This window comes from Sorex araneus, chromosome 4 (genome assembly GCF_027595985.1).
Source record: "Sorex araneus isolate mSorAra2 chromosome 4, mSorAra2.pri, whole genome shotgun sequence".
Taxonomy (NCBI): domain Eukaryota; kingdom Metazoa; phylum Chordata; class Mammalia; order Eulipotyphla; family Soricidae; genus Sorex; species Sorex araneus.
The window spans coordinates 158,808,066-158,827,971 of record NC_073305.1 but is presented as its reverse complement, the minus strand read 5'-3'; the positions used below and the strand labels follow the sequence as shown (position 1 = coordinate 158,827,971).

General features: G+C 36.8%; 1 protein-coding gene and 1 pseudogene across 1 annotated transcript; one reads left to right on the top strand and one right to left on the bottom strand.

Annotated features, from left to right (window-relative positions):
• Nucleotides 1-1,237: 1,237 nt before the first annotated feature.
• Nucleotides 1,238-2,269, top strand: LOC101555991 (trace amine-associated receptor 7a-like). Its single transcript, XM_004609033.2, has one exon. It carries the CDS (start codon nt 1,238-1,240, stop codon nt 2,267-2,269), a length of 1,032 nt encoding a protein of 343 aa, XP_004609090.2.
• A 5,682-nt stretch (nt 2,270-7,951) lies between these two features.
• On the bottom strand, nt 7,952-12,924 carry LOC129404371 (trace amine-associated receptor 6-like; annotated as a pseudogene).
• Nucleotides 12,925-19,906: the final 6,982 nt, after the last annotated feature.

The window sequence follows — 19,906 nt, the reverse complement described above, 5'->3', positions numbered from 1 at the left end:
ATAAATCCTATTTAATTTTAGAAGTACTTTATCTCTTCATTAATAGTCTTAGTTCATTTTTAAAATGTCTTTCCATTTGTAATTATAAAGAGACCTTCAACTTCCTAAACGAGTGCTTATATTTGCCTGGCAGACAAATCACTGTTGCTTAATAGTTCCTGAAGATCATGCCACACACAATAACTTTAATGACTTCCTTAAACCATGGATAAAATAGAGCATACATGACAGTGTTCAAAGTAGAGTTATAATAAGCACAACAAAGAAGAATCTCATACATGTAGGCAGGAGTTAGGAATCCCATAAAAGTATCAATCAAGCAGTCAATAAGTAAGGGTAACCTAACTAATATGGTCTATTGTAGAAATTCATATAGATAAGACAATTTGTCAATGGTGAAATGAAGTCATAATATAAAAATATCCACATTTGTAAATATTCTTTTCTGACATCATTAACATGTTACTTGGTAGTTAATTTTTAAACACAACCAATATGTATAGAATACAGAAATACCTGAATTAGCTTTGGTAACAGTTAATGAAGTGAATTTTCTTACTAAATAAAAGTCCAGTTCCCAATATTTAGTACAGTAAATAATTTAACTTTTGAAACATTCAAAGATAACTAAAGAGAAGTACACTGCACATTTCTAATTTTGATGTACATTTTTATTGTTAAATCTTCCCTGTTTTTATTTTGAAGGTATCATCATGAAACAAGATGGGCGTAAAATTTCTATCATTAATAAGCTTACTTCTTCTCACACCATGTGCTACTGGGATTCAAACTTAAGGTGTTTGGGTAATTTGTAATTATCAGCGACATTCCTTAGGGGACAAATTCTTTGTTGCACCATCCTAGTTCTCTGATAATTATGAAAGGAAGTAATAAAACAAAGCACAGATTTGTGCATCATATACTAGACCCTCGATGAACGCTTCTCAGGTAAGAAGTATGAGATAAGGGAAAGAATGGTAATATTTAAATTAGAGGGTAAGTAGTTTTTAGGTAATGATGAAAATTGACTTCTCATTTTAAAAAACACTATATTTTGCAATGAGATAACTCACTTTTAAACATGAAACAAAAGAATTATATTTACAAAGAAGTAGGACTAGAAAAGTACCAGCAATTACTGACATACTGTGTATATCATTTTCAAAGGGCTTATGAAAATTGGAAGGACATATTGGCCACAAAGGATAAGTTTCTCCAGGTACCCACACTGAGAGTTATGAGCGGTGATTCTCCCTCTCCTGCGGCTGTGGAGCTGTGCTATGAGAACCTCAATGGATCCTGTATCAAAACCTCCTACTCACCCGGCCCCCGCCTGCTTCTCTACGCAGTATTTGGCTTTGGCGTTGTACTGACCATATTTGGAAACCTCATGGTAATGATTTCGATTTTTCACTTCAAGCAGCTACATTCTCCAGCCAACTTTCTGGTCGCCTCTCTGGCCTGCGCGGACTTCTTGGTGGGAGTGACTGTGATGCCCTTCAGCACGGTGAGGTCTGTGGAGAGCTGCTGGTACTTTGGAGAGAGATACTGTAAATTTCACTCCTGCTTTGAAGGGGCCTTCTGCTATGCCTCCATCTACAACTTGTGTTTTATTTCTGTGGATAGATACATTGCAGTAACTGACCCTCTGGCCTATCCAACCAGGTTCACAACCTCTGTGTCTAGCTTTTGTATTGGTTTCTCTTGGCTCTTTTCCATTACTTACAGTTTTTCCCTTATTGGCACAGGTGCAATCGGTGCTGGACTGGAGGAACTAGTAATTGCTCTCACTTGTGTAGGAGGCTGTCAAATTGCAGTGAATCAAAACTGGGTATTGATAAATTTTCTAGTATTTATTGTCCCCACACTTGTGATGATAATCATTTACTCTAGAATCTTCCTCATTGCTAAACAACAGGCCAGAAAAATTGAAAGCATGAGCAGTAAGACTGAGACAGCCTCAGAGAGCTACAAAGAAAGAGTGGCCAAGAGGGAAAGAAAAGCAGCCAAAACATTGGGAATTGCAGTGATGGCCTTTCTGATTTCATGGTTGCCCTATTTCATTGATACGGTAATTGATGCCTTCTTAGGTTTCATCACACCCACATATATTTATGAGATCCTGGTTTGGTTTTGTTACTACAACTCAGCAATGAACCCTTTAATTTATGCGTTCTTTTACCCTTGGTTTCGAAAAGCCATCAAATTAATTATCACTGGTGGAGTCTTTAAAGAGAATTCCTCAACAATACATCTGCTCCCGGAGTAGTTCCTGGCTTGAGATTTGTGAAATTGAAATAGAATCATAATAAAAATGATGAGAAAAAAACTAACATAGATATGTAAGATTTTCTAATGAAAATTATATTAAACTTCAGTTTTGACCTAGGATTCAATTTATCTTCAATTGAGAATATCATTAAAGTCCATGTACAGTGGAAATAGTATACCATCAGAATTAGCAATGCTTGAAATGTAATAAAAACTGTCATTAAACACTGTGATCTTGTATTGTTTAGTCCCCTCTGAGCTTCATTGTTATTCTCCGGCTAGTAACCCTAATTTAGTAGTGTTTTTGCAAAAAATTGAGAAAATACATAAAAACTTTGTAGTTTCCTTCTATTTTTCCTTTTATTAGTCTTTAGTGGCTCAATGTCTGGCTTAGTTTATTCTGCTTCAGTGATATTCATATACAGATGTGATACAGAGCTTCTTAGACAACTGTTGGCATCTTGCTTAAAAAGGTCAAAAAAGCAAGTTTGCCTTGTCTTGTGTTTTGATTTGCAGGTCCACAAATGCTGTTCAGAATAAGCTTAGATAATTCTGTTAACTAGACAGCAATTTCATTACATTTTACAGTAATGGTAACTGACACCATAAATAGCCACCCTTTTATTGAGTAATATCCTTCCTAGCAAGTAGACTTGGTCAAAAAAATACATTATTTTTTACCAGCTGACAAGTGCTGAAATCACGAATTTTAAGATTGTCATTCTTTATACTTTAAGATTAATTGATGATTCATTCACTTAATTTATGTATTTTTCCAAAAAGTCTCTACACAGGATATCAAGTACAGATAGAAAATATAACTTAAGAATGGATTCAACAATGAAAGAAAACTGAAATCAAGGACAGACTATGTATCCATGACAGGAGAGATTGCTGAGATCATTTACTTGTAATCCAAGTTTTTCCAAAAGAAAATTGAATTAGTTACTCAGTTCAGAGTGGTTAAACTCAGCCAGTCATTACAGCAACTAAGTAAGATTGTTATATCATGAAGGTACCTTGAATTGGTCATTTTCAGAATCAGGACTATCCAATCTTTGGAGCAGTAATGATTATGCACACCTTTATATAACTTTATAATATAGTTATTTAATTTCTAAAAAATCAAACATATCAATGAGACAATTATTTCAATTAATGCAATTGATAAAGCTTTACTGAAATACTGTGTTACTTGTGTTATTTATCAATATTTGTTAAATTTATTGATTTTATTTGATATTTATGTAATTAAAATCCCCCATGAGTACTTGGATAAACTTATCTGTACTTCAATTGTAACACTGTGGTTTTAGTACAGTATCGTTTCTAGTCCTTTTTGTTAAGCTAATGTTTACATATTATAGATTAAGAATGAAACTATAATTCCCCCAAAGAATGTTATGTTTATGTCTTTACAAATGTTTGAAACTCTGCTAGTGAAACAGGATGCTATGCCCTTAATATTATGTCCTGTGAACTACTCTGTGTGAAGATAAGGCAATGTATGTAAATATGTCTAGACATGCATATCCCTTAGATGAACCCCATGTCATTAAGATAAACTGTCTTTAGTAAATCAGGACTAATCTGCTCATCAAACAATTTCATGGTCTTACTATTTTACAATATTGATTTATTTGGTTTCTTTGTCCTTTTTCCCCACACAAATTACTTTTCACTTAAGCATTATTCTCACTTAAGCATTACTTGGATGAGATTTTTCATTCAAGGTGGATTGTGTCTCAGTGTTAGAATGCATCTATGTGAAAGGGGCTGGGTTCAAATCTGGGCATCAAAAACACTGAAAGAATTTGAAGAAAGGAAATGTATTAACTTTCTCAATGAATATTATTAATTCAAAATTATGTTGATAAATTTTATGCATCTACAGTGGTTCATGTATTTAACAGACCATGCAAATAGAACTATACTTGTACTTAAAGAATAAAACAGTATACTATAACAGCATTTTTTGTACTCTCCTTTCCTATGAATTACTATGTTCATTGAACCTATGTATATGCTTTTCGTTAGTATTATCTGATGTGTATATTTGTTTTTCTCCCAACTATGTTCTTCAGGAGAATAAACAAGAACATTCATTTTCATTTTTATTCTCATTCACTTTTATATCACTTGTGAATCTTACATTATATTAGAAATAGAAACTACCAACAAATGATTTTACTGATCAGACATTTTCTTTATATAAATATACAGAAATATTTTAAAAGTTTATTTATAATAATATGACCATATTAAAACAGCACAGTTATGTGTAGAACATTCCTTATGCATAAAAATGGTTATGTTATCACTATTAAGAACATTATAACTTCTAATTTATCTTATGTAACTGTAGTCATTTGTGGAAATGAATTTTATTATCCTTATAAATATTGTATTGAAAGAACTGAAAAATTCTCAAGTAAAAATATTGCCTATTTCCACATTCTTTTTACTTTCTAATCATTTGACATTAACAATAAGTGCACAAATTTCTGATCTGGAAACCTACTATAATTTTTTTTTTTTTTTGCTTTTTGGGTCATACCCAGCAATGCACAGGAGTCACTCCTGGCTCATGCACTCAGGAATCACCCCTGGTGGTGCGCAGGGGGACCATATGGGATGCTGGGATTTGAACCCAGGTCGGCCGCGTGCAAGGCAAATGCCCTACCCGCTGTGATATCACTCCAGCCCCTAAAAATATTTTAATACATATCTTTTTGTTAGCTTTTAAGTTAAAAATTTTTCATTCATATAGCATGGCAGTTAGGGTGTTTACCTTGCATGCAGAAGACCCAGGTTCGATTCCTCTGGACCCAGATTCGATTCCTCCATCCTTCTCAGAGAACCTGGCAAGCTACTGAGAGTATGCCACCCACACATATTGGATATGCCAAAAGCAGTAACAACAAGTCTCACAATGGAGGCATTACTGGTGCCTCTCGAGCAAATCGATGAACAATGGAACAACAGCTTTACAGTGCAGTGCATAATTGCATCCATTTATGTTTAGTATTCAAAACACCTTGGAATACAGCATGTATTGTCATATTGAAACTGAAACTTATACTTTACTTGAGCAAGGTAAAAGAGACAAAATCTCATGAATTCATGTTAGGAGTTGGACACACTTCAATTGTACTCCCTTATCACTACAACTTACATAGGTCTACCCCCATCTCTTTTAATATTTGTTTCTAGAAGACCTCATTTCTTTACTTTATTGACTCTGTAAATACTAAGCTATATTTTACATCTACATAAATATCGGTTGGAGTGATAGCACAGCGGTTGGGCTTTCACCTTTCATGGGGCCAACCTGTTTTCGATTTCTCCGTCCCTCTCGGAGAGCCCTGCAAGCTACTGAAAGTATGGAGCCAGCAGGCAGACCGTGGCAAAGCTACCCATGTGTATTGGATATGCCAAAAACAGTAACATTAAGTCTCTCAATGAGAAGCGTTACTGGTGCCAGCTCGAACAAATCAATGAGAACGGGATGACAGTGATAGTGATATAAATATAGATTATATCGTATATATAAATATTTACATGTACACATATGCATATATTCAATAATATGCATCATATAAATTGTTTTAAGTATTCTATAGATTATTTTTTATAATAAAACTTTAAACTATAATCAATATTTTGGTTCAAAAGATCCCCAAAAATATTTTAAATATTTTTTATTTTATTTGAAAAAGTGTGTTTATGAGAATTTTGATGCCAGCATGGGTTTTATTCCTTGTCTTCAGTACTGCTCTCTGATCCCTATTCTTAGAATCATTCATTTCTCCTCAGTTTCGTCACGATTATCACTGGGTATAGTAAAGATTCAGGCATGCAATGTTATACCACACCTACCACCAGTGTCAACATCTCTTGAGCACTGTTTTCTAGCTTGCCTAGGCCCATGCACAGGGACCCACCCATTGCAAACTCATTTCTATAAGGCTGACTCTCGGGTTCTGATAGTATTGGCCAGTTTTTAATTCCCTTACTGTATATATTAATATTCCACAAATGAGAAAAATTATCTGTATTTGTCCTTCACCTTCTGACTCACTCAGGATCTTTTAGGATTTCCTTTTTTTACACTTGTTTGAATTTGTTGCTTTCTGTTTTGTTTTGTCTAGCTATTTTCTTAAGATGATTTGCTAGAAAAAGAACTCTAAAGTCAAATAATATATCTGATAAGAGTTTTTATATAAATATTTTCATTCCCCTCATATAGCTAATATTAAATTTTATTTTCCTAAGTTCTTTATAATCAGTCATTAATGCTCAATAACCTGGTTCTAATCAGCATTACACTTTATTGGTCCTGCTAAGATTTTTAATTTGTTATATGAAAAAATGATTAAATTTTAATTAAATTTTAAATAATTTTTATGTTCATGCATTTATTATCCTTTAACATTTTTCCTTTTTGCTATTGCCAATTAATTTGTTTATTAAAATTTGTGACTATTTTAAACTTTTACAAATTATTTTTTTATCAAGTATACCACAAATACTTTTCCAAGAATATTTTTTCTTTATATCATCTTATTTTATTAGTAGTAGCAGTAGCAGCACTAGTAGCATTAGTAGTATTTAAAGTTTAGTCACTGTCAAAATACAATGATTGGGTTTCAGGCATTCAATGTTCTAACTCTGAACGCCTTCCCAGTGTCTTTCTATTATGCTGCCCCATCCGCTTTGGCATCCCGCCCACCAGTCTGCTTTTAAGAAAACTGTAAGGCATTTGTTTCATAAGTTTTTGCACTACCATTGACAGTACTATTGCCCACAGGATTTTATACATAACATTTTTTTAAATCACCTTTCCACACCACCTCCTCCTAGGATTGAGTGTGTCCCTCTACCCTGATGTTTCTCCCTTGCTGCTCTATCTCCCAACCATCTTTACTGGCATGTTTCCTACCCACATTCTTTGTTTCCACTTTTGTCTCCTACTCATTTTCTCTGGTCTTTGTCTCATGGTCTCTGTTTCAGCTGTCTTTGGGTATCCATTATTCCACCATATTTCTTTCTGTCCTTTTTATGGTCATACCTGGGATGGCTCTGCAGTTAATCCTGGTTCTGCACTCAGAAATTACTGCTGGTGGTGCTCAAAGGACCTTGGAGATGTTGGACATTGAACCTGGGTTGGAGGCGTGCAAGGCAAGCACCCTGCCACTATGGCGTTGCCCTGGCCCTCCACCGGTATGTTTCTTTATATACCACACATAAGAGACATAATCCTTTGTCTGTTTTTCTCCCCATGACAAACTTCAATCAGCATAATAGTCTACAGGTTCCTCCATGTAGCAACAAATTTCAAGACTATCTTTTTTCTTTAATGAACTTGGCCTTATGATTTTTTTAGAGAATCAAATATTTTTAATTGAGTACATGAGTCTATGGGGGGTTTCTGTCATGAATATTATGAAAGTTAATTTTTATGTATCTTTCAGTTAGAACTTTTCTTTCTGTTTTTGGCCCACAACTGGTAGTATTCAGGGCTTACTCCTAGATTTGTACTGAAGAATCATTCTTGGCCAACTTATTGGACCATATGGGGTGCCAGAAAATGAACCTGAGTTAGCTGTTTGCAAGACAAATGCCATCCCACTCTTTTATTGTTCCAGCTCGAAGAGCTAAGTTTTAATCCTTTTCAGTCTTATTCAGAAATAATGGACATTTCAGAATATAGACTCTGAGTCACAGTAGGTTTACAGATAATAATGATTACCAAAACAGATTCAGAGAGCATCCATCATCTCATATAAATACAATATAAAGAAAGATACAAATATTTTTCCTTGTAATGAGACTGCTTGAGATCTATTTAGCTAATCATACAACAGCATCAACTATAGATACTATGTGTACACTCCATCCCCAATATTTACTTTTTTTGCCACACTGACAATGCTCAGGGGTTGCTCCAGACTGCACTCAGCAATTACTCATGGAAGTGCTCAGGGGACCATATGGCATGCTGGGTATCAAACCTAGGAAGGCCATGTTCAAAGAGAGTTTCTTACTGGTGGTACTATTATAACTATAAGTTTCTAAAAATATATCATCTTAAATAAGGTTTAATTTTAATAAATACATGAAACAAAGTAGCTTTTCAAAAAGTATAAATGACATCAACAGTACTTGCATAATGCATTATTTTTTATAACTTATGATAAAGAGTTACTTTTTTCCTGGATAAATTTGAGGTGCTTTTTCCTTATGATCAAAGTTGTTTTTATCTGGGTAAAGGTGAAGTATGTGTTTAGGATAACAAGTGACAGAATACTGTCTTCCACCATGACTAGAAGGTGAAACAACAAAACTTGTAGAAAAATGGAATCATCGAAACAGATCATCATTATTGGAGAAATTATACCATTTTAAGGTGTTGTTCTCATATTTACAAGGTTTCTTCCAAAACGTAAATTCTAGATCCTAATCCAAGTCTGATATGCAAGTGAATGTTACTCAGACACTTTCAGGAGCTACATAAAGTCCAGAAGCTGTGAATAAAACTGATTAAAACTAAAATGAAAGGACATTTGGAATAAAATCTTCACAGGAATATGAAAAAATCTTCTTGAAAGGGAGAGAATATAAAGCAGGTAGGAGAAATAAGAAAAATATGGCAGGATTTTCCCAAGGCTTTCAAGAATCAGTTAACAAAGTTTGCTTTGAGGCAACTATGAAATATGAATCTTGTATAAACCATTAATTAGGGAATAAAAATCATTACATAGAGAATCTTATTAAATGCTAAAGATTTCCTCAAGAAATTAAAAGCATAAATGTTATCATGCCATTTAAACTGAGGCACCATTTCACTCACCAATTTAAAATATCATTTTCCCTTTTGGCGCTGCTGCCGCTTGGGCATGATAGAAGAGCCCAAAAGAGCGCCCTTGGACTCCAGCAGCCCACTGAAATAATTCCAGAATGTGAACTGAGAACTTACGCCGGGCTGCGACAGTGGGAGCCGGGTATTCCTCAATTTTATTAACCTCTCTCTCTCAACCCCTTCCTCCTGAGCATAGCACAGCCTCCACCGCTTTTTGAGCACAAAATGGATACACCGAGCCAGCTCTCTCTAGGTTTCTCCATCTTATGAGCACCATAAAAGGGTAAAAGTTTGTAGTGATGCTATTTCTAGCTGTACTTTCCCTGGATTTTATACAGAAACCCAAAACCGCACGGCCGAGGCACCGGCCATACTTACTGGGAAATTTCCAATACAACACCAGATCAATTTAACATTTTTCAAATTATCATTTTAAAGTTTACATTTGTATATAAATTAAATTTACGGTTGGTCATAGCTATTTTAAGACTTGACCACTTACAAGTTTAATCTCACCTTACACCAACGGTAAAATAAAGTGTAAAGAACTAGGTTTATAATAACTGAAAAATAGAAAAGGTTAATGAAAATAAGAAGGTTTTGATAGCCCTTTAAAGCAATAAATTAATTTATTATACATGGCAGTCATAGAATCAATAATGATATGCAGTGAGGCCTAAGACTGAGATTCTTTTATTGTCTTAGTTAATCTGCTCCTGATTTTATTTTCTGCTGTTTTCAATCTTTTAGTAGCTATAAGAAAATATTATTGGACAGAGTCATCTTAAGAACATCTAATGCAAGATATAATAGAAATGTGGAGGCTGGGAGATAGCTCAGTGACTACAACACAAGCATTATAAGCCTGAGGCCATATGTTTGATACCCTGTGTTACCAAATATACCGGATTCTGACAATGCTGCTTTTCTCTACCTGGTAGCTCTGCTCTCTGATTCTGAGCAACCACAAGCAATTTCAAACCATACTACATCTAGTGGCAGAGAGTCTCTTGCCCGCATGCCTGGCTGTCTTCCCCGGGACCCCTCGGAGGGGATGGGCTCCAGCTTCCCTCCCCACCACGAGCAGAGCTCCCGGTGGCCAAAGACCACTGGAACCTAGCTACAGCCATGCTGGAGGCCCCTCTCCACATGTTCAGACGGGCCCCGCACATGAAGGTACTGGCAGAGGAACACAGGTGTGTGTAATTCCATCAACAGCCAACATCCAGAGACTTAAAAGCAAGCTCCCAGAAGTGCTGGGCCTCAAAGTGGCCATGCAATATCTTGTAGCCTACTTCTCCCTCTGGGAGAAACTGGCAAGCTTCTGAGAGTTTCCTACCAACATGGGGCAGCCTTGCAAGCTTCCCATGGTGTATTCATAAGCTAAATCCAGTAACAAGCTGGATCCCATTCCCCTGACCCTGAAAGAGCCCGCAGTGTGACATCTTTGGGAGGGCTGAGTCGAGAGAGACTTCTAAGATCTCAGGGATAGGACGAATGGAGAGGTTACTGAGCCCGCTCGAGAAATCGATGATTAACGGGATTTCATGATCGTGATCGTGACGACATCTAGTGTGTGAACAGTGCAAATACAGCATGCAACCTTCACCCTGCTACCCCCGGTGAGCACCATAACCCTTTCCCCTAAATAGTTACGTATTTCCAGTGTGATGCCTGACAAGAATGAGTGTGAGAACCGTAGTGACTTATGACAAGAGCTACAACCAGAATGGTTATAAACATCTCTACTAAAAAGAATGTCACCTCCTCCAAACAATGCCATCAGAACTGTGCCAAGTCTCACAATGGAACGTGGGGGACAGGTTTGTTTGTCACATCAAAATCACATCAACAAAGGAAGAGAAAGAGAAAAAATAATAGAAATGATATAAATGGACAAATGTGATTTTGAACAAAGCAGCCAACCATCTATAAAACAAAGATCCTTTGCGAATTCTTCTATCTCAATCTCACAGGCACCTGTGAGAAGCACAGAAATGCTGAATACAAGAGGACAAATTTAGGAGATGCTTAAACAAATGTCTGACACAGAGATCATGCAATGAGGAAATATATTAGATTGTACTGCTTTACAACAGTTTCCCTTGGGGGGAAAAAAACAGCCTGATGAAAGATGTTCAGAGAAGTGTTTGACACGTTGCAAGTGAATAATAAGCATTTACAGAGAAGAGATAAGGAAATCAAAGAAACAAATATATTTTCAGTGTGCAAAGAAGAGAGTCAATTGCCTTTAAGAGCAGAGCAGAGAAAAGGATGCACAAAGTAAATTAGCTCAACAGCTAACAAGAGGAATTAATATTCATTTATCAATAATTATTTTTAAGTAGTAACAAGAGAATAGAACTCTTTAAAAACTGGAAAAAAGTTGATAAATCCTATTTAATTTGACAAGTACTTAGTTTCTTCATTAACAATCTTAGTTGATTTTTAAAATGTCTTTCCATTTGTAATTATAAAGAATCCTTCAACTTCCTAAATGAGTGCTTATATTTGCCTGGCAGACAAATCACTGTTGCTTAATAGTTCCTGAAGATCATGCCACACACAATAACTTTAATGGCTTCTTTAAACCATGGATAAAATAGAACAGACATTAGAGGGTTCAAAGTAGAGTTATAATAAGCACAACAAAGAAGAATCTCATAAATGTAGGCTGGAGTTAGGAATCTTATAAAAGTATCAATCAAGCAGTCAATAAGTTAGGGTAACCATGAGACCAAAAATGTTATCACTGTGATACTCAGGGTTTTAGCCACTTTTCTTTCTCTCTTAGTCACTTTGGGTTTGACACTCCGTGAGAAAGCTTCTGCTTTGATGTTAATGCTCTCTATAATTTCCCTTGCTTTCTAACTACAAGGAAAATACTGCTGTACAGGATTATCATAACAAAGTTTGAAATACGAAATAGAAAATCTATCATGGTCACTGTCATCCCGTTGCTCATCAATTTGTTCGAGCGGGCACCAGTAACATCTCTCATTGACAGACTTATTGTTACTGCTTTTGGGATATCCAATACACACGGGTAGCTTGACAGGCTCTGCCGTGCAGGCTCCATACTCTCAGTAGCTTGCCGGTTTCTCCAAGAGGGGAGGAGGAATCAAACACGGGTTGGTTGTGTGAAAGGCAAAAGCCCAACCGTTGTGCTATCACTCCAGCCCAGAAAATCTATCAAAATCTGAAATTTATTTATAACAGGCTGACACCATCCTATGCCATTTCATACCCTAGATAATTCCTGCCGTCCATCATTGTGGACCCCTGTGTAGAACACAGCTCCACTCTATACCAGGGCTAGTACCTGGGACAAACTGATGCATATCCTTGACACATTCACCATGAGCTTGGTGGGAAACACTAGAAGGTCAGTAACAGCATGTACATATCAATGGAGATGAAGCACAAATGGAAGAGAGAAGAATAATAAAACACCACATCACAGCATGTAGGAAAGTACAGAAACTTGGCCCAAAGTACCAGCAACTCTCCAAAAACCTGACCCTGCTGAAGGACATCACAGTAACAACTATCAGAAAGTTCAGCAGAGGCCAGAGAAAAGATGAGGAAACTGGTTGGAGAGTGCAGCTGCTTAAAGTGAATTATGGACACCATCACCAGAATATTCCCGAACACTGTCCGCATAGCTCCTAACCCAAATACTGCATATAGGATCACGCTGGATCTGAGCCAGTATGGAGTTCTCACATAGGATTTGTTCACTTTCTCATAGCAGAGCTGCAGGGCTTCAAGAAGGATGAGTTGCTGCTCATGATACTGCCCATTGTATTTGCAAATTTTGAACTTCTTAGTTACCCAAAGAACATATTTATAATATGCAATATATTTTATTTATTTTTTATTTTATTGGTCACCGTGAGATAGTTACAAAGCTTTCATGATTGAGTTTCAGGAATACAAAGATCAAACACCCATCCCTCCAACAGTGCACATTTTCCATCACCAATGTACTCGGTATCTCTTCCGCCACCCCCTTCCCATCCCAACCTCTGCCTTTGTGGCAGGCACCTTCCTTACTCTCTCTCTCCTTTTGGGCATCATTGTTTGCAGTATAGATGTTGCAAGGCCATCATGTTTGGTCCTTAGCCTACATTCAGAACTCATTTTCCATAACAAGCAATCCCTCTAACCATCATTGACTTAGTGGTCTCTTCTACATCCCAACTGCCTTCTCCCCAGCATATGAGAAAGGCATCCAAACCATGGAGAGATCCTCTGTCCCTTGTCTCCACTATCATTGGGTGTTAGTCTCATGTTATGTTACTTTATATTCCACAAATGGGTGCAATCATTCTGTGTCTGTCCCTCTCTTTCTAACTCATTTCACTTAGCATGATACTCTCCTAGTCCATCCACCTATAAGCAAATTTTGTGACTTCATCTTTTCTGATAGCTGCATAGTATTCCATTGTGTAGATATACCAAAGTTTCTTTAACCAGTCATCTGTTCTCGGGCACTTGGGTTGTTTCCAGATTCTGGACATTGTGAACAGTGCTACAATGAACATACAAGTGTAGGTGTCATTTTTACTGTGCATTTTTGCACCTCCGGGATCACAGAAGTGTTATTTCTAGGTCAAATGGAAGCTCAGTTTCTAGTTTTTGAGAAATGTCCATATTGTTTTCCAAAAAGGCTGGGCTAGTTGATATTCCCACCAACAATGTAAGAGTCCAATTCTCCCTACATCTGCACTGGCACTGGTTGTTCTCATTGTTTTTGATGTGTGCCAGTCTCTGTGGTGTGAGATGATATCTCATTATTGTTTTTATTTGCATCTCCCTGATGAATAGCAATATAGAGCTTTTTCTTTATGTGCCTTTTGCCCATCTATATTTCTTTTTTGAGGAAATTTCTGTTCATTTCTTCTCCCCATTTTTGATGAGGTTTGAGGTTTTTTTCTTGTAAGGTTCTACCTGTGTCTTGTATAGCCTAGATATTAACTGCCTATCTGATGGATCACTATATCACTGTCATATTGTTGTTCATTGATTTACTTGAGCAAGCACCAGTAACGTCTCCATTCATACCAGCCCTGAGATTTAATCAGCCTCTCCTTATTTGTCTTTCCAAATGAATGGAGGCTCTTTTCAGGGTCAGGGCAATGAGACCTGTTATTGTTACTGTTTTTGGCATATCAAATATGTGACAGGGAGCTTCTCAGGCTCTGCTGTGCAAGCAGGATACTCTCCTTAGGTTGCCAGGCTCTCCGAGAGACATATCTATTTATTTTTCTTTATGATGATGTGGCATGATCACTTCACAGCCACGCAGTCCAGGAATATGTCGCTCATGTGTGAGGTTCGGCCTGAGAGTGCGGAAAACGGCCTGGAGCATGGTGGCAGTTGGGTAGTGGAGGGCAGCCGCAAAGGCTGGGTCCCTTGGGGCTGGGAGGGTTCTCACTGATCCCCTCTGGGGTGCCCCGAGTGAAAATAGCCTGGCGCAGATTCCAGTGGCCTGGTTATAGGGGCCTCATTTTGTGCTCCGTCCGGGAGAAGCAGCTGTGAGTTCTGCCAAAAAAAATTAAATTAAATTAAAAAAAGTAATAATTTGGTTACATGTAAATAAATAAAGAAAAAAAAGAATACCGTTTCTCCCCCCCATCATCTCCAGGCCACTGGAGGTAGCTGTGGTTCACCCAAGTGGCCGGTTTTAGCTCTTCACTATGTTTCCCATTCTTGTGCCAGTGTTTACCCTGGAACACCATCCATGTGAAAGATGGGAAAGACAATCAAGGCCAAGTCCAACATCACGATCTCTTTTCCAACTACTGTTCCCATCATGCCAATCAGCATTTCAGTGATCAGCACACGGCCAAAGGTAGCATCAAGGGGACAAAGAAATGCTCTGTGGCTGCATGGAAACTTCATGCTGCCTAGGGGGTACAGTCTGTATGGGAGGAAATGAGAGCTTCCTAGGAAAATTCTGGCATGGTTCTGATGAGCCTCTATCTGCCCCAGGCTACAATTCTTCGCTTTGTCTGCATGGCAGCCAAGGCAGAGTGGGGACTCTAGGGGTCTGTATGGACATCCCTCCCAGGCCCTGGGACCCTGAAGCAGGGTCCAGGCTGACCTGTGTGCGCAGACCTGAGCGAAGAGGACTCCCCATCAGTTGTTAGCGGTGGTGAGCGAAGCAATGCATTGGTTGCTTTTTCAATAGAATAAATAACTTCTGATTGAAATGGGAAGCGAATTGATTTTGCACCCTAGCTTTTCATGAAACAATATCTGCCATGAAGGGAAACTGCTGTAGGAAATCTCTGGCTTCTGAAGGTCCCTTGAGAAGGGAGTGAAGACAGCTACAGCCTTTGTTGTGCTTGCGGAGAGGGGCCTGGGGCACCTATGCAGGCTGTAACGGTGCATTCACAGGGGATGGCGCTAGAGAAACTGCTCGTGAATACTGCAGGAACGGTCTGGTAGGGCTCACACTGGGCCCTGTGTACAAGCGGAATACTCGAACCGAACCCTGTGTGCACCTGGGAGAAACACTTAGGTGGGAATCGCCGGCATGCAAGCACAGAGTTTGGGCACATGCCCCAGGAGAGGGACAGCAGTTGACCGTTATGGAGGCAGAAGCACCGAGGCACCTCTGAGAAAACAGCAATCTGTCACCACTAGTTGATGTCTATCCAGATGACACCACGGGTTTCCAGCAGCTCATTCTCCCATCATTCACTGCACCTGCTTGGAGAATGATGGGCCTGGTGAATCTGCTCCCCAAACTGCATTTTGGTACTGCTCCCTGATTGGCTGAGCAGACAGGCACATCCCTTTCTGATTGGTCCATACAGAAATCTTCTTTTTCTAATCTGCATTAAAGTGTCCAGTGCTAACATAGTTTAGTGTTATAATCCTCTCTCCTCTTCCACTTGTCCTTTCCTTGCTATGTGTCCTGTCTGGCACTTATTTCCCTGATGCTCTCCCCAAATCCCCATCCACCCATCTACATTGCTTTTACCTCCTCTTTTCACCTACCTCCTTTATCTAACGGATACTGGGTAAACAATTTTTCCCATTCCATATGCTTTCTCTGTAATTTGGAAATATACCTTATTTGAATAAAACATGCAGCTTAGCTACAAAAACTGAACAGATACCAGGTTCTTAATTTTTCTATTTTCCATATGTACATACATAAGTACTAAATATTTTCAGACAAAATAAAATTTAATTATCTCAACTACAATATTGCTAAGGCCCACTTTCCTCTTTTCGGTAAAAATTCCTCTTTACTTACATGTCTATATCACACATCTATTAGCTTTTATCTTCAGAGCTCCTGTTTGCAATATGATTGAGAGGAAATACCCCCTTTTCTTAACTTTGCCTTCATGTTATGTTGCTTTCACACTCCAAAGGATGTAGTCCTTTCAGATCCTTAAGTGCTATTAATTGGGAAAATCTCTGATGGAATGCCTATAGTTCAGGTTGTGAATTTGAATTTTGAAGATTATTATCAACAGAAATCATTAAGGCAGTTGTTCTACAAAAGAATTCTTTATATTTAGTTAATTTAACCATTATGTTTTAGAGCCAAATATTTTTTACTTGAATGTTTCCTATATTCTTGTTATTATGAGTCCATCTTATTGAATTATTGCAGGTAGACACAGTGAGAGTCAGTACTTTATTTTTTTTCTCCTATGAAATTTTTTTTCTCTACACTTGGTCCTTCCTACCTTAATAGTCATTACTCTATGGGTCAGTGACTCAATTCAGATACCTGTTATTTGCATAGCATATATATATATATATTCCAAATACTCCTTTAGGAGGGGAGAAAATTGCTGCAGAATGGTTTGGAGAATTCATTAATATTACATTAAAAATGTTCATAAGCTCCATTGATCATCCTGCCTCCACACGCCAGTAGAATATACTTACAGTGGAATCATAAACTGTTCACCATAGTGACATTTGAGGACTTTAGAATTAATGCCAGTTCACTGTGAATGCCTAAGAATCTCATACAACCAGAATATTTCTTTTTCCAAAGTATAGTTACCTAAGAATATTCTACGTAAATATTAGGAGAAAGGATATCATCTTTTATAATAACTGTGCCACATCATTGATCAAGTTATATTCTGGTGAGGACTCAGGCTGATTCCAGATTTTGGCTCTTATGTACACTACTGCAATAAACATGAGTGTGTTTATATATAATAGTATTATATATATGTAATTTTCAAATAAGTGATTTTGTATTCCTTATAAAAAAATCAAGGGTGAATTAAATTATCACTGGATCACTGTCACTGTCACATTCATTGATTTGTTCCATCGGGCACCAGTAACATCTCCATTGTGAAACTTGCTACTGTTTTTGCCATATCGATTACACCACGGGTAGCTTGCCAGGCTCTGCTGTGCCATTGAGATACTCTCGGTAGCTTGCTGGGCTCTCCGAGAGAAACAGAGGAATCAAACCCAGGTCAGCCATGTGTGCAAGGCAAATACCCTACCCGTTGTGCTATTGCTCACATGAATTTTGAATTTTTACATAATTCTTTCCATGTTTGCTGAACCAATTGATAATCTCACTAAGAATATACAAGAGTTATTTTTTTAACACCTTCTCCAATATTTTTCTTGTTTTTATATAATAAGTATTCTCACAGGTAGGAATAGTTCATTATGTTTTGTGTGAGTTAGCATCGCCCTAGTAGATACAATAAGCAGGTGCCTGTTGGCCATTTATGTCTTCTTCAGAGAAGTGATTATTCATTCCTCTGTTAATATTGAGTGGGTTTCTTGCTTTTGTTATTGAATTCTCTGAATTCTTCATAAACAATGTATGTTGTCTTTTATCGTATGTTTCATATGCAAACATCTTCTACAATTTTGTACATCTTTTAATTTTGATATAGCTACTTTCATTGTGCAGAAGTATTTCTAATTTGAGACATCCTAATGTTTTAATTTTTCTTTTGTTTTCCTCACCATTGAAGTTGAACACCCCCTAACATTTCTAAGTCTAGTATCAAGGAACATATTGCTAATATTTCTTCTCTATAATGTATATTTTTATATCTTCCATCCAAATCTGATCCATTTGAATTGCTGTTAGATCATCAACTTGTTCAATATTTTTTATATGGCAGTTCAGTTTACCAATACAGTGTACTGAAGGAAATGTCTATTCTGTTGTATGAACTTAGTTCATTTGACAAAATTTGTTATCAATATATTTCTGTTAATTTCTAAGTTCTCAATTATTCCATAAAAAGGAATTGATTCGATACATGCAGTAATTTGCAGATATATGTGATTAATTTATTGACATTCTATAGCTTGAAAGTGAAACAAAAGTCTCACATGGATGTTGATGTGTTAATTACTATCACTTCATAGTGTACTTTAAAGTGGAAGCTCATAATATCTTTATTTTTGTTCTTTTCCCCTCAGTACTATTTTTAACATTTGGAATCATTTGTAGTTGCAAATAAGCTTCATGATTTTTGTTATATATGAGATACTGATTGCACAAGAGTGTGAGAAAATTTCTGTACTATGAAAATATTCTATTTTTGACTGCAATGGTGGTTATGTACACCAATGCACTTCATAAATTATCAAACACTATAAAAGGGTAAAATTTTTAAAAATAAAATATTCTAAAATATCAAAAGATTTTTTTTAAGTATGGCTAAAATACATTCAATTGAAATACCTTCCTTAGGCCGTAGATACAGCAGATATGGCACTTTTTCGAGTCCAATCCCCAGCATCAAAAACGGTCCCCTGAGCACCAGCTAGACTGATCCCTGAGCACAGAGTCAAAAGGGAGAGCTGAGCACCACGAGGTGTAGTCTAAAAACAAGACAAACATTTACATAGTCCAAGCTCGGTTCTATTGGAGAACTCCAAATGGATAAGACAATTTGTCAATGGTGAAATGAAGTCATAATATAAAAATATCCACATTTGTAAGTATTTTTTTCTGACATTATTAATATATTACTTGATTGTCAATTTTTAAACACAACCAATATGTATAGAATACAGAAATACCTGAATTAGCTTTGGTGACAGTTAATGAAGTGAATTTTCTTACTAAATAAAAGTCCAGTTCCCAATATTTAGTACGGTAAATAATTTAACTTTTGAAACATTCAAAGATACCTAAAGAGAAGTACACTGCACATTTCTAATTTTGATGTACATTCTTATTGTCTAATTTTCCCTGTTTTTATTTTAAAGATATTATCATGAAACAAGATGGGCATAAAATTTCTATCATTAATAAGCTTACTTCTTCTCACACCATGTGCTACTGGGATTCAAACTTAAGGTGTTTGGGTAATTTGTAATTATCAGCGACATTCCTTAGGGGAAAAATTCTTTGTTGCACCATCCTAGTTCTCTGATAATTATGAAAGGAAGTAATAAAACAAAGCACAGATTTGTGCATCATATACTAGACCCTCGATGAACGCTTCTCAGGTAAGAAGTATGAGAAAAGGGAAAGAATGGTAATATTTAAATTATTTGGTAAGTAGTTTTTAGGTAATGATGAAAATTGACTTTCTCATTTTAAAAAACAATATATTTTGCAATGAGATAACTCACTTTCCAAACATGGAAAGAAAGAATTGTATTTACAAAGAAGTAGGACTAGAAAAATACCAGCAATTACTGACATACTGTGTATATCATTTTCAAAGGTCTTATGAAAATTGGAAGGACATATTGGCCACAAAGGATAAGTTTCTCCAGGTACCCACACTGAGAGTC